The 15938-nt window shown below is 41.4% G+C and overlaps 1 protein-coding gene and 1 non-coding gene across 10 annotated transcripts in view; one reads left to right on the forward strand and one right to left on the reverse strand.

Annotated features, from left to right (window-relative positions):
* Positions 1-5650, forward strand: part of LOC103708008 (uncharacterized) — a 39704-nt gene extending 34054 nt beyond the window's left edge. For 2 of the 9 annotated variants that reach the window (XM_089924987.1, XM_039124657.3), the window contains exons 7-10: positions 3055-3551; positions 3886-4004; positions 4837-5003; positions 5145-5650. In XM_089924987.1, the coding sequence (XP_089781113.1) occupies positions 3055-3518 (464 nt within the window). In that variant the 3' untranslated portion in view covers positions 3519-3551; positions 3886-4004; positions 4837-5003; positions 5145-5650. The remainder of the gene's footprint in view (positions 1-3054; positions 3552-3885; positions 4005-4836; positions 5004-5144) is intronic. The other 7 variants (XM_088703117.2, XM_039124658.3, XM_088703115.2 and 4 more) reach the window with 6 other exon arrangements.
* Positions 5651-15392: 9742 nt separating this feature from the next.
* Positions 15393-15500, reverse strand: LOC113462776 (U6atac minor spliceosomal RNA). Its single transcript, XR_003385902.3, has one exon. It is a non-coding gene; the product is annotated as a U6atac minor spliceosomal RNA (small nuclear RNA).
* Between the last annotated feature and the right edge of the window lie 438 nt (positions 15501-15938).

The following is a 15938-nucleotide window of genomic DNA, read 5'->3' on the forward strand; positions in this document are numbered from 1 at the left end:
GGAAAGTGCCAAACTCCCTTCGGCATTGTACTTCACAGAAGAAAATAGGGAAGTAGGTGACTCCCATGGGAAGTCCACTTCTTCACGGCATGTGGGGTGCATGTGCGTCATAGGATCCCCCCAGCACGTGCAGGCCAATTTTTTTATGGGCTGATTCTACTATCTAGGCCATTCAAGCGGACTAGGCCTAGTTCTTGATTAAGCCCAAATGGGCTGGATATTACATTATTCCCCCTTAAAAAAGAAATTTCATCCTTGAAATTTTCGTACCCATAGATTTGAAGATCTGGGGAAATTTCTATTTGATTCCATTCTTCAATTTCTAAACAACTTCGCTTTTCTCTGTAAGGACCACTAAATCAACTAATAGCACTTTACAAATCAAAGTTAGTGTTTTTGTGTGGTTTCAAAATAATTCAGTTCACTATGCTTTCGCTGTGCAACTCTGACCTAAACTCACCAAAACAATCATATCAAATCTTGGTTTCTAAAGATTCCTACTTACATTACATGCATTCCTATATATTATTCCTTATAAGCACTTAGCGATCCCAATCAAAATCCTTATAAACACTTCCGTAATTTTGAAAGTCCATATTCATCTTATGACAATTAATCAAGGAATGTTAGGCAGCCACTTAATCATCCTACTATAAAATCTGAAATCTTGCATCACTAACACTATTTCATATGGAAACAATTTTGTTTTTCTTATCTCCTGTTCAGTTCATACAAGTCTTATCTGCATAATCATTACTCAATATGTCCCCTATTGAGGATTCAATTTATAACTTAGTTTTTATAGACTCACACAACATAATAAGTCATCTAACAAAAACATTGGGTATGAGTAGCACTCGAATCAAACAACATATAAGAATGAATACTGGAACTAGAATATTGCTATCCGTCTACCCAGAGTTATCACTCGTTGATCCTATACTGCTTTGCTCTTGAGATTTAGTCGTCTCTCTCATTTGATGGCATATGGGCGATACAAAATAGTCATAGGTGTACATGAAATTTATGTCTATGATTGCAAGGAAACGTGATCAAACGCTAATCATGTAATGGCACTCCAACTAGGTGTCTAGTTACCTACACCCAGATTTTGGATCCTTTTCGGCTGATTTAGAATAGCCTAAAACATGAGAATCAGATGGATCCAACTTTGTACACATCCCCAAACCCATGTAATATAGTTATTAAAAGCCATTTTTTATTCTAAACCATTTCTAGATTGACTTTTTTTTTTTATACCTTATGAAAATCCAGACTGTGGATTGATGGCAGTAGGGAAGCTCATTCTTTTCTTGAGTATGAAGCCTAGAAATGAAGGTAACATTGTATATGAACTTTCCACTGCAACAGCACTGTATAGGCTTTTCATACTACCAGTAGGCATCATCTACAACATGTTATCAATCTTGTAGACATAGTTATATGTTGCCTAGAGCTTTTATATTGAGTTTGAAGATACATATAAATGTGTTCTGGTGTTAAATCAACATGATTTGTACTGTAATGGAACACTTAAAAGTTAAAACTATGCATTGAAGATAAACTAGGCTTGTTAACATTTGTCATGTAGGAAAAATATTGAAAGATTAGTGCATCCTAGTGCAGTAGCTTTTAATCTTTTGATTTACTTGTATATCTTTCAACGTAATGCAAACTAAGTGTCTAGTGCCTGCTTGGCAATGCATGATAAGCATATCATGCCTACCCTTACTAACACTGGCATGATAAATAAATTTTCAGTTCTTGGAATTTGGAACTTGGAAGCCAGAATTTTTACCAAGTGGACATGGCTCTTGCTTCAGAATCTCTCTTGCCATTAACAAGGGCATATGCAATAGAGGAATGCTTGATATTAAGTAGACAGAAACTCTTTGCCTCACCTGCTTGACTATATCTTTCCTTTGCTTCCACAACTGCTTCCTAACGCATTCACGCTGTTCTAAAACTTAAATATTTCTTTTTTATTTCAGTCTTGGTGTACTAATCCATTACATTATTTGTTTACAAATTTCTAAGTTGCTATACTTTCAAAGTTTTAAATGAGAGGCTCTTTCATTTTATAATATCCAGTTCTGATTTTATTGAAGATTCCTCGGGGCTAATTCTTTCTAGATATTCACTTTCCAGCTTTTATATTAGGTCACGTGCTCTCTATTAGCATAGATTATTGATGGAACTATTTACTTTAAAGAGAATTCAGCACAAATCTTGATCTGTCGGTAGTTTGGAGTTGTAGTTTCTAAATTGTGATATCATGGTAATTTAGTAGTTTGGAAAGCCACGGAAAAAATGTTAAGCAACTTGTACCAAGGGCTATGGCCCAACTATGTAAATTAATAAATATGTATGATAAGCATATTTTGAGACTACCACATGTTCAGAGAATCAGACATAATCATGCTGGCTGTAATAAAATATACATAAGATTTTCTTTTTGTGGCTGTGTGTATTTGGCTTTGAAATTTCCATTAATGGATTTCAATGCATATGCTTGTGGTTTGACTGATGCTTATTAAAACTGTATGCTTGTGTTTTGACTGATGCTTATTAAAACTGCAATGTCAAATTGATTTATCCTTCATTTTATCTACTAGAATTTTACTTACCAAACATGAGGCTTGGTTTGTGGAGATGCAATTTTCATGGAGGATTACACAAGTAATATGTTTGAATTTGTTAAGAGTGGCAATTGATCAATTTCTATATTTCTTTGTGTTGCAGCTGTTTTAAACAATGAATTACCTTGTCTCAACATAATGTGCAAATATAAGTTTTCTGATCGATCGTAACATAGATAAAGAAAGTATATAAAAATAAACTCCAGCACTGAGTTCCACGGGTTGTTTGTCATGCGATTTTCACAATTCCATTTCTTCAAATAGATCAGCTATCTCAGTGCAACCCTGGATGGGTACTTGCATCTTTCAGTTCAAGAGATGCTACATCTGATTTTAAAGAAAATAATGGTCTTCCATGTGTTTTATTTTTTTTTCCTTTCATGTTGCAACCATATTTCTGCTTTTGCTAATGTAGGTGCGGAAAGAATTTGTACTAGTGTGGACTTGAAGTTCGATGGTTCTAGAGAAGAAAAACCTGACTTTCTGTGTAAAGAATCCATTTTGAATGACGAGACGAAAGATGTGTCACAGGAATTGATAGAAATATCATCCAGGAAAGATTGCACGAGTTCTTCTGATTCTGAGAAGATACAAATTAGTGAAAGCAACTGTGCGACATCAGCAAAAGATGCATCAGATGCACCGGCAGATACATCATCCAGGAAAGATCAACTTGATTCTTTAGATTCTATTGGGAAGATATGGATAAGTGAAAGCAACTACGTGACTTCTAGAAGGCATCCTGACACTATAGAATCATCCATCATAGAACTGGAGGAAGTTGCAAACAAAATCAAATGGCTTAAGGGATTTTTACGATATGGGTTTCGATGGTCCAATGAAATGAAACCCTCGTGGAGATTTGTGGAGAACCGTTGATCACTTAAACAGAGATGACTTAATATACATCAGGTATTCATAGTCATTATAATCTGTAACTTGTCACCCAAGTTGATATTTTCTCCTTAGCATTTTAATTAATTTTAATTTGAATGTTGAATATCAGGGTTCTAATATTCAGTTTACAACTGCAACAAACTCCTTTTTTCAATTCAGCTAATGACTTAGTTATAAAGATGAAGTAAAATATATATTCTGTTTGAATCTCAAGATAAATTGAACTCATTTAAAACCTGAATTTCTTTTTGTACAGAACTATTTCTGTCACATGAATTAGAGTTTTAACAGGTTTTGTGATTTCATTGTTGATACCACTTAATGATGCCATGGAATTGGTTTGAATCAGGTTTTTGGGATTTCATAGTTGATACCGCTTAATCACTGATCAGCATTTTGCTGGAGCTGAATGGGTGATCGGAAGATATGCACAACAAACCATAAGAATGGGATTACCTCCATCTTGTAGTGAGATTCCTCTTCATACTAGACTCATTCACGTGATCAACTGTGCTCCTGTAACTAAAATCTCAAATTTCATATGGCAGGGCAGAGAAATCAGGCCCATAGGACAAGAATAGTTGAACAGGATCAAGGAATCCTTAAAAGAATATCAGATAGAGATCAATAAAATAAAATTTCTGGCTGGTGGCTTTGCCAACCTTGCTAGGAAGGATGGGAATGCAATGCATTGGAACTCCCCTTGAGATCTTCTTGTAATTGACTGGTTGTTGTGTCAACTTGATTTAGATGCATGGAACTAAGTTACTCATATTCCATTACGAATAAAGTTCACTTGCTTTCATCGTCACATGTATCTAGTTTGGACCGATGACTTGTATAGTTGACTAGTTTATAATTTTAAGGTCCATTTTATTTGGAACTTCAACCCAATGTAGGGTAGATTTGAAGCTTCTTTTGCCACTAATTACCATAGGTTAATGCATCGACTGAAGAAAACCTTAATGATGCCCCCAATATGGGCCACATAGGTGATCTATAACCTGCTTAAATGGCAAATGCCATCCTTTGTCATGCAATGTGATCACATGGAGGGAGTAATGGGCTACTTCATGAAACAAGATCACAGTGAAGCACCTTGGAGACAATCAACCTGCATGTGTAGTAGATGTGGTCATGATCAAGCTGAATATTAATTGTTTTTATCCTTGTGAGATTTACCATGAATAAATTTTCTGCAATGTATGATATTATAAGAATTTTTTTACAATTTGTCTTTTGTTCTGAAATGTTTTTCATGCAACAAAAAGAGATTCAGGCGATTTCCATTCTTTTGCAGCGTACTAAAAGCCACCAGCAAACCCAACATCTTGAGTTTTTCTGGCATTATTGGCTACATGGTCTATGAATCATGCAATTCTGACCGGACAAGATTCGAGATATGTTCCTCATATTGCGGGAGGCTGTATATAAGTCAAAGTTGATGGAAACTGCAAGGTGGAAACTGTAAGTAATCCTTTTTGTTTTTCCAGTTTTGCCTTATTATTTACAGTTCCAGTGAGCCTTTATTTGCATATTAATAGTGCTCCTGGGGCAATGCCTGCTGTTTCTATAGATCCAAATTTCTGCCTGTTTTTTTTCTTCCAGAAAAAATGTATTTAGAAGGTTGTTATACAGATCAGTTTTATGAATTTGAAGGATCACAACCGCTGAGGAGGGCCGATTTTGTGAGAACAAAATGGCAGTCGCATAGGGACAAGCCTTTTTTTTTTTCCCTTCTTTTTTTCCCAGCGCAAGCAAGATGTTATCTGCAAAGAGCATTATTTGTTTAGAATGTTTGCATTGCAGTGTTAATACGAATCAACTGAAAAATGGCCTTTGAGTACTCATATACCACTTGGGCTTTCCTGATGGTTTTCTTCTCTGCGGAGGATTCAGTCTATATCGGCATGTGGTGCTCAGTTACACGGTACATCTGCAATATATGTGCTGTAATTGTTTCAGAATGTTATAAACGATACGCTTTGGGATATCAGCCAATGCAATTTAACCCATTTGTGCTTATACAATTTGTTGTTGTTCTTTTTGTTATTTTTGATGGAAGGATTTGAGATCATATGTTCATGTGCTAATCAATATTTTCTTGGTGTCCATATTGTGTTCATGTGATCAACAAAAGTTGCATTTGCATACAATTATGCATGTATATATATATATATATTATCATCTGAAAATTTACAAAAGCCAATGAAGGCGACAATGTTATGTTGTCTTTGCTATTTATCAAAAAAGAATGACACGCCCAAATACACCACCAACGCACCAAATCAAGAGTGGAGCCGACGTTAAAACCTATGCCATCACACCTTCTCCAATGACCATCGGCAACGCACAACGACATAGCGGGCAGATGTTGCTCCGTTGGAGCCATATAGTCACGCAAGACTGGTGAAACTTGTGATAACACGGCATTACGGTCAGCTGATCTTTGGCCTCGAAATCCTCCAAGCAAACAGCGCATGCCGACCCATCATTTCCGCCCTCTTGATACCTCTTGGTCTTCATAGCCTCGTTCGAAGACTCGGATGCTGGCATGCCCCCGAACACCCCATTCGGTACCCGCCGCCTCCTTGAAAGAAAGCAGCAATCCTTTGTGGATCACCGGCTTTGAGAATGAGATATTAAGATCGACGAGGATGAAGAGCCCGTTGGAGCCTTGAGAAAGCGCGGTAGTTGTGGCATGATAAGGCGTAGGAGCATATCAGGTTCGTCCAGAAGTTGATGTCGTTGCGATGGGGAAGGCCGACTTTGTGAGAACATGCGCTCGACTTGGAGCCCACAGAGGCGATTGTTCAAGAGGCTGGTGATGGGGAGGAAGCCAAGATCGTCCGCGTTGCGGCCCGTCTGGGGGATGCGAGACCTTGAGACGAGGAGTCTGACTTCCACCATGGGCTCTGCTTTGGGGTGGCCTCCCACTTCGAAGAAGGCTCTGAGCTGCAACGATGTGTTGCAGCGGACAAAGTTCAACCATGGATCCATTGCTGGCTCGGAGAGAGAAATAGAGAGATAGAGAGAGAGATTAGAGCAGAGGAGAGCTTGAAGATGTATGTGTAAAGGCGTGAGGCAGGATTTTATTTACAGTTTTTTGGACTGTTCCGATCAGGTCAAAAATCGGAGGAAGCTTTTCAATTTCTGCTGGGTTTCGGACAATCACCTGCGCTAACGGTCTTTTCCAGTTCGATTCCTACTTGTTTTCGAAATCGAAGTGCTATGATCCTTAGCTCTGAAGCACTACCATGAGTCAGCCGGACAGGGGATGCAGTGGATTCCCTAGCTCCAATCGCTCGCTTGTCGGTTGGGGCTCAAGCAAGGAGCTCAATCAGCATCGGGAACCGGTTGAAAGCTTCATCGGCAAGCATCGGCGACGCAGATGCTTGGAAAAGAATGAAGAAGATTGGAATGAACAGAGGAATAGAGCAGGGCATCCCTTTCTCGACAAAATCTGGTGATTAACTGGCCAGAAATCAAAATCTAAGAAAGGAAAAGGATGAGATACGCGGTCAATTTGAATACTAGAAACCGTTACCTTGGTTTCTAGCTGTGCTTAGGCCGCGACGGTGGCAGAAGTCATCCGGTTAAAACTTGAGCAACCATCGGCAATTGCCACTTTGACGTCGAGGTCTTCGACGGGTTGGTCAAAAGAAAGACTCGATCCTCTAAATAGTGCTGGAGGAAAGCGCCGAACTCCCCTTTGCCATTGCACTTCACCGAAGAAAATGGGGAAGTAGGTGACTCCCATCGGGAGTCCGCTTTTTTGTGGCACGTGGGGTGCATGTGCATCGCAAGCTCCCCCCAGCACATATAGGGCAATTTTTGTATGGGCTGATTCTCTTATTTGGGCCATTCAAGCGGACTAGACCTAATTCTTGATTAGGCCAAATGGGATGGATATTACATTATTCTCTCTTAAAAAAAATTTCATCCTCAAAATTTTTATACCTGTAGATTTGAAGAGATGGGGATATTTCCATTTGATTCTATTCTTCTATTTCTAAATGACTTCACTTTTCTATGCAAAGACCACCAAATCAAGTAATAGCACTTTACAAATCAAAGTTAGTGTTTTGGTCTGGTTTCAAAATAATTCAGTATGCCATGCTTTTGCTGCGCTATTCTGATCTAAGCTCACCAAACACCCATGTCAAATCTTGGTTTCTAAATATTCCTACTTACATAACATGCATTCCTATATACATTCCTTATAAGCACTTAGTGATCCCAATCAAAATCCTTGTAAACCCTTCCAAAATTTTGAAAGTCCATATTCATCTTACGACAATTAATCAAGGAATGTTAGGCATCTGCTTAATCCATCCTACTATAAAATCCAAAATCTTGCATCACTAACACTATTTGATATTTAAACAATTTTGTTTTCCTTATCTTCTGTTCAGTTCATACAAGACTTATCTACAGAATCATTACTCAATATATCTCTTGCCGAGGATTCAATGTATAGCTTAGTTTTTATAGACTTACGCAACATAATAAGTCATCTAACAAAAACATTGAGTATGAGCAAGGTCGAGGGAACCGATACCAGGCACCGTACTGGTTTTCCGGCGGGATGACTCGGTACAGGCCGTGCCAAGCCTGTATTGAGAGAGGGACCGTGGGATAGAGAAAAAGAGAGAGAGATTGAGCAAGGGAGGGAGGGCCAGAGGGGGATGGCGGACATCTGTGGAGTGTCGGTGGAGGTCGGAGGAGGTCGTCGAAGGCCGGCCTCAGCCGTGGCCGTTGCCTCTATTTCGAACGAAATACGGGCCGATTGCACCCTTAAAAAAATTTGTATTTTTTTAGTAAAGTCGGAAAATCTCTTGCCATCATCACTTAAAAGTTGGAGGAGGTTTTTCGATTCTTGCTTTGTTTCGGAAAATCGAAGAGCAACGCCTGCGCTAACGGTCTTTTTTTTTTTCTTCTTTTTCTTAAGAAAATCGAATGAAGATTCTATCTAGTTGAATTCCTACTTGCTTTCAAAATCGAAGTGCCATGCTTGCGCTAACGGCATCTGATCCTTAGCTATGAAGCGCTACCGGCTGTGATAAATAGCCGCACATCCCTAGGATTAGTATTATAGGACGCATAAGATCTGTCTTTTTATTTATACACGTATCATTCTAAATTCAGACAGTAACAAAATCAAATAATCTAATATTTTTATTTAAAAAAATAGTCTACAATTATCCATAATAAAGTCAAGTATAGATCAAATTTACTCAACAAAAAGCTAATCTGATGTCATCGAAACCCTAAATTTCTCACTAGTCAGTCCCATACCCTATCTACTCCGTTGCATCTATAAAAAAATAGAAAAAGATAATGAGCTTGCGACACAGTAAATTTTCAAAATCTCTAGTAGGATCAATTATAAACTAAAATTTCAAAATATAAATAATTTAACAATGCTAAGATGTATTTACCAACATAAATTTATTTTTCCAAATATGCCATGCATAATTGTAAATGAAAAACTTTCTCTCAGTCTTTGATAACTATGGCCACGATCAGCCCCATGACAAGGCCCGAAAGAGAGTAACCTTTTAATATAAACGCGCGATCCATCAGCGTGTGCCACTGATCAGCCCCAACTAACTAGAATCGAAAGAAAAAACTAGCTCAAAATCGCACGATAATATTTAACCCCGTGATAGGGTAAAGAGACTAATCCTGAAAAAAAAATGTGATCCATTAGTATGTACCAGCGATCAGCCTCGACTGGCTAGGCCCGAAAGGACTATCTCTACCAACGATCAGCCCCGATTGGCTAGGCTTGAAGGAAATTAGTTTTTGACATATGGCTAACGATCAACCCCATTGGCTAGACCCAAATCATAGTCAAACTAGAATATTTTTTAAAGTATCTAGAACAACCAATTTCTCATAAACATACTTGTTTTTAACAACATAAGCAATATCAATCAGAATTTTCAAATCTCATTTGTAAAAATAGAAAAAAATATTTTCTTTCAGAAATTCATGCAAAATTATAACATGAGTGTTGCTGCCGTATCTGGACCGAGATAGGAGCGCAGCTCGGACGACCTTGAGGTCGGCTGGAGACAGGCTGGGTAGGCTGGTTGAGGTGTTGGGCTTTAAGCTCCTTCACAGGGTAACCTACAAGAAGTCCACTTGCTGGAGAATTTCTAGCAGGGGACCCGTCGATGCCTAAGTCAGAACAACGAGACAACAATATAGAAGAAATAAATTTCAGCAAAGTGAGGGCTCCAGGAGAAGGGTAGCGTATGGTATGTATATTGCGTACCTGAGGTCTCCGGGTTGCTCCTCTTATATAGAAAAGTAGTTTGTCATTATTTCGGCCGATGTGATGTCCAATGATAGCTAGACAGTGGCCGGTGGTACGGCCGCAACATAGGTGTCAGTCCACGTGGGCAGCTGAGTGCTCTAGTGGCGCGTAGGATGTAATGCCACTGTGACTGCGGACTACCAAAGCTATCGATTATTGGGGCTGTTTGTCCTTGTCGACGTGTGCCGATTGTTCTCCGTGGCTGGCGACTCCTCGGTTGCAGCTGAAGTAGATTACCAAGCCGAAATTGTTTGCTTCGGTTTATGTCCGAAGACCGAGAGGTCGGTCAGGCCCGAGCTTGGGGTGTCTAGTATTCCTCCATCGCTTGCCCCCCACTTCTGAGGCCGAATAGTACTCTGGTTTGGGTGATGGAAGTTGAGCAGTTATCTTAATCAAGGGAGAGATTTTCGTGTGGTCCTTCACTTTGGTTATCGACTCTTATTTTCTTTTTCAGCATGCCCATGTGGTCAGCAAGATAGAGCTGGTAGCTGAGAGATCCACAAAGTGTATTTCGACGCTTGAGGAGAAATGAAAAGCAGTCTTTGAGTTGGCCGAGCTGTGTGAGGCGAAGACCATGGTGGCTGATGCAGAAGGCCAAGTTGGTCGAGGATGAGTCCAGGCTAGCGGAAGCCCGTGCTTCGACCATGTGGGCTCAAGCGAGGGTGGAGGCCTAGCTGTCCGTGACAGGGAAGGCCCTCAAAGCAGCCGATCAGAGAGCGGCGGACTTTTCCATGGAGCTGGCCCAAGCTGAATAGAGGGCTCAAGAGGTTGAATAGTGGGCCATTGAAGCTGAGCACCGGGCTGACAGGGCCGGATGGCCGGTCGACGAGGCCGAGCAGCTAGACAATGAGGCTAATCGACAGGTTGCCAAGGCCACGGAGTAAGCCCTTCGCTCTGAGGCAAAGATTGTGGGAGCGGTCGAAGAGTAACGTGCCTCGAAGGAGTTTCGAGAGGAGGCCTCAGAGACTACGGTTGACGCCTTTGGGAAGGGATTTGAATCATGTCGAGCTCATGCTCAGTGGCTTTTTTCGGGATGAACTTCTCCATCCTTGACGTTGAGGATGGCGATGCTGGTGAAGGCAGCGACCCTGATGGCGGCGAAGGTGGGGATGTCGGCCAGAATGAAGGTACCAATGGGGGCAAGGGCGGAGAATGAAGTATTTCACCTCATTATTTTTGCTTTTTTTTTTTTGCTCAAGTGAGCTGAGCTTGATGTGCCTTCTTTATGTTTGACCTATGTTGGGTTAGTGTAAAAGGATACAAATTTAATAAAAGCGAAAAGTTTACTAAGTACTCGACTTCAGTCTTGATTCACGTCGTGTTATTATTTGCTTTTTGTTTGAGCATAGGTCATTGTCCCAAGCTTCAACCTTTTGTTATAGCACTTTTTGCTCGGTTTATGCTAAGGTGACTCTATGTACTAGAAGATAATGAAAGTAATTTTTTTTTTGAAGTACTTGGCTTCAGTTGTTGCTTGTCGTCGAGCCTTCAATGTGGTGACTGGACTTTCCGCTCAGGCCTTTGCTGAGCTGAAGAGGCCGGTAAACTCGCCAAGCTTTCAATGCGGCAGCCGATTCTCCTGCTCAGATCATTATGGACTTAAAGAGATCACTTGATTTGCTGAGCCTTCGGCGTGTAGCCAGTTCTCTTGCTCGAATTATTATGGATCTAAAGAAGTTGCTTGACTCGAATTCAGTGCGATGGCCGATTCTCTTGCTTGGGCGATTATGGCCTTGAAGAGGTTGCTTGACTTGCTGAGCCTTCGGCGTGGTGATCGATTCTCCTGCTTAGGCCATTGTAAACATAAAGAGGTTTCTTAACTCGCGGAGCCTTTGACACGGCTGCCGGTTCTCTTGTTTGTGTCATTGTGGATTTGAAGAGGTCGCTTAACTCACCGAGCATTCGGCACGACAACCGGTTCTCCTGCTCAAGACATTATGGACCTGAAGAGGTTGCTTGACTCGTTGAGCTTTCGGGTGACAGGCCTTCGGTGCAACAATCGATTCTTATGCTCATACCATTATGACTTGAAGAGGTTACTTGACTAGTCAAGCTTTTGGCACGGCAGCCGGTTCTTTTGCTTCGGTCATTATGGATCTGAAGAGGTTGCTTGACACATTAAGCTTTTAACGCGGTAGCCGGTTCTCTTGCTTAGGTCATTATGGCTCTGAAGAGGTCGCTTGACTAGCAGAGCCTTTGGCGCGGCGGTCGGTTCTCCTACTTGGATCATTATGGGTCTGAAGAGGTCGCTTGACTCACTTAGCATTCGGTGCGGCGACCGGCTCTCCTGCTTGGGTCATTATAGACTTGAAGAGGTCGTTTGACTCGCCAAGCTTTCGGTGCAGCGGCTGGTCTTCTTATTTCGGAAGTATGCTTCAGGAGGCATCTCTATGGTTGGCTACTAGAAAAATTTGAGTGGGCTCAATCTTTGGAAGGTCGGTGCCTCCATTCATGGAGATGAATGGAGGCATCTCTAGGTTTGGCTACCAGAGAAAATCCGAGTAGGCTCAGTCTTCAGAAGGTCGGTGCCTCCGTTTGTCTCCAGAATATGCTCCCATAGGCCTATCTAGGTTTGGCTACTAGAGAAAATATGAGTAGGCTCAATCTTCGGAAGGTCGACACCTCTGTTCATCTCCAGAGTATGCTCCTAGAGGCATCTCTAGATTTGGCTCTAAAAGAAATTTGAATGCGCTGGATCTTCTCATCTCAAGCATATGCTCCCTGAGGCATTTATAGAGTTGGCTACCTGAGAAAATTCGAGTGGGCTTGGTCTTCTCATCTCGGGAGTATGCTCCTGGAGACATCTTTAGGGTTGGTTACCAGAGAAAATCCTAGTAGGCTTGGTCTTCGATAGGTTGGCGCCTCTTTTTCTCTCCAGATTGGGGTCTGGAGGGATCCCAAATGATCTCGGTTTAGAGAGTCCCCAGGCGTCCCTAGGGTGTCTCCTTTATTGGGGCGCGGGCATCCTCGAGGTGTCCTAAGTCGAGTGTAATTAGCACAGTAGTCCGATCTGAAAGATAAACACAATGAGAGAATTTTTATTTAAAATCAATTTGGACTTCAATAAGCGTTACTAATAACATGCGTGGAGGCTGTCGTAGTCCTAAGCCCACAGGATCGTAGCTCTGTCGAAGTCTCCCAAGCTGTATGCTGAAGATCCTTAGTTGCCGGATTCCGACAGCTTGAGTCGGTGATGAGCGCCTTGCACTTAGCTTCGCTACTCGGGACGAATGATTTGAACCAACGGTGTACTCCGTTAAAGTCGGTGAGTATGGGACTAGCTTTGCTGCCCCCCAGGCTCGATGATCTATCCAAGTGTGCAATTTATGGTGGCTCTTTGGTCGTATTTTTTTAAGGAGTTTGGCTATTCAAGGCACTTTGGGGCCTCGGCAAGCCCATCTGCAATGGTGTTGATGACACTTGCTGTCGGGTGATTGTCGATCAGCTCTGGGGGGTGGCGGACCAGAGGAGGAAGCAGGTGCTTCTCCGTCATGCTGAGCATGGACAAACTGACCTACCCATCGGCGTTGGATGAGCGCTTAAATCTCGTCTGTGAGCTAGAGACACTCTTTGGTGTCGTGGCCGTGGTCCTAGCGGTAGTACTTCTTCTTGTTCTTATTGAACGTCGCAACCTTCATCCGACGAGGAGAGTGCAAGTAGCCTCAGCCTTTAATTTTCATGTGAACCTGGGTCCATGGGCGGTGAGAGGGGTATACCCTCTCGAACTTCCGAGGAAGGCTCTTGAGCCGTTGCAGGCCCTTCTTGCACCGAGGTGAGACACTCCTCAGTTTTCTTTGCTTCTCGCATCCCCTCTTGGTTCTTTGGGGGAGTCTCTCGTTAGCAGATTCGTGATGGGAGGCCATAGCATCCTCTGTATTGATATACTTGTCGGCTCGCGCCAATTTCGGCGAAGCCGACTGAGAAGCGCTTCTCTAGAGAGAATAGGAAGCTCAATGGCCGCAGGCCGCTCTTCAATGTAGACATTGCGACCGACTAATCTAAATAATATATGGCCCTTGTAAATGATCTTAACCCATAATTTTAAAAGGTTGATGCATACTTATGAGTATTAATTAACTGCACTAACTTCATATTCCCTGCTATAATTAATATTCTTATGGCAACATACTTATCAGACCAGAATGTCAGCATAGCAGCATGCACCAATATTCTGGATTACAATGAAGGAGGCAATTTGCAAAAAGGCGATCTACCCGAACCCAGAATGCCTGTCACGCCCGAATTATTCCTCAAGGTGCTCATAACGAAGAAGCAAGAAAATTTTTGTGTGGGATTACGGACCAATAAGCCTAATTAACGGGATCCTAAAAATAAAGTGGAATGGAATGAAACAGTACTGATGCTCTCTCTTCATGCATGGAGGGATTGGTAAGAGTCTCTGGAATAAAAAAACCAGTGCCAGAAAAACTCAAGGTCTTTAGCTGGTTGGCCTTTCACAATATATAGTGTTCTAACCGCAGAAAACCGAAAGAAGAGAGGGTGGAAATCACCATCGTCTTTCCCTCTATGTGGCTACGTAGAGGAAACAACGGACCACTTGCTCTTGCAACGTTCATGCTCACCACAGATATGGCAACTTTTAAGATCAAAGATCGATATCCCACCCCCTCCGAGGACCCTGCATGATCTATGGACTACGGGGAGCAAAAGAAGAGCTGATAAGCTATCAAGGACCGCTCACCTTCGTCTAATAATGGTGGCCACATCCCCAGCACTAGCAATGAAGCAAGTGACCTTGTTGTACGAATCATGGACCTTGGAACACAGGGGCAAAGCGATGAACCACATTTCAAACATCAACAAAGCTTTGAGAGTGAAGGCATGCAAGGAAGCAAATATAGAGAAAGAAAACCCTAGCAGCCCGAGAGCTAAGAGAAGGAGAACTTAGCAATAAGCCCCGAAAGCACGTAATAGACCATGGGCATGCATCGTCATGGAGAGAGACGTTCGGCTCAAAATGGGTTTCGTCCACGTAAATTCTTTAATAATGAAGCCGCTGGATCTGTAGCTCAAATTAACGAATTTTGTTAGCCACTCTTTTCCGGCAATAAACTGGATGGGTCCCCCTCCCACTTCCATCAAAAAAAAGGCATGCGCCAATATTATAATTAAGCTCAAACAACATAAAATTTAGGGTTTTCTTTCTAAGTTTTAAGAAAAGATTGGGCACCTCACTGATTGCTTTCATTAAATGAAACAAAAGAATGTTATAAGCAAGTTAGACAGAAAAGCATAAAAGTGTAGAGACAATAAACTAAATCTAGATAAAGATTGTAGGAGAAGGCTTAAACCAAACCTAGTTTACTAAAATGAGGTCTGAACTTTTGACGACGTGTTTTGAGAAGCAAATCTCAAGCATTCCTTGACCAACAGCTAAATGTTGTACAATCAACTCTTGTTTTTTTGTTCTCAAATAACCTATTTCTGTTTCTTTCCTCCAGATTAACTGGCAAATTGAAGCTGCAAAACTTATCCAGCACACTGTCATGTTCAATTTCTGTGCAAAACAAAGAAAAAATTGGGTAAGCGGGTAGCTTTAACAGCATGAATTAATATAACAAGAAGCTTCCCATCCTGTGTCAGGGGAGATGCCAACAATCTTTCCTTCACATGAACAAATTTTAGGGGTTAATTAAAAGGTGGCAATTGGATGGGTTTTGGTCAAGCCAGATTTGGGTGGTGTCAGAAAAGTTTTCAATCTAAACCTATTTTTATTATAATCAGACTGAAAAGCATTTATCTTAAATAATTTAATATGTATCTACCTAGCTAGATTGGCAGATCTTGGCATAAGGTTGCTTCATCGCAATCTGGATGCCACAGTTCGGAATAGTCTATCCACAAGGGGATAAAGCTGCGTACATCTAAATCTCTCCGGATCCCACAGTGGCAGAAGTCTCGATAGTGACATGGAGAAAAAAATGTGATAAATATCAATCACTTCTTTGTATCTTGTTCTTAGTGTTTGTTGTTTGTTCTTTGAACATTGAGCGGATTACTACCTGATTACCCAAATTAAGCCTTGGGAGGCATCCCATGCCCCAAAACGCTTGTAG

Source organism: Phoenix dactylifera, chromosome 8 (assembly GCF_051530095.1).
Source record: "Phoenix dactylifera cultivar Ajwa chromosome 8, Ajwa_hap1_PhDact_Kaust_v1.1, whole genome shotgun sequence".
In the NCBI taxonomy this organism is placed as follows: domain Eukaryota; kingdom Viridiplantae; phylum Streptophyta; class Magnoliopsida; order Arecales; family Arecaceae; genus Phoenix; species Phoenix dactylifera.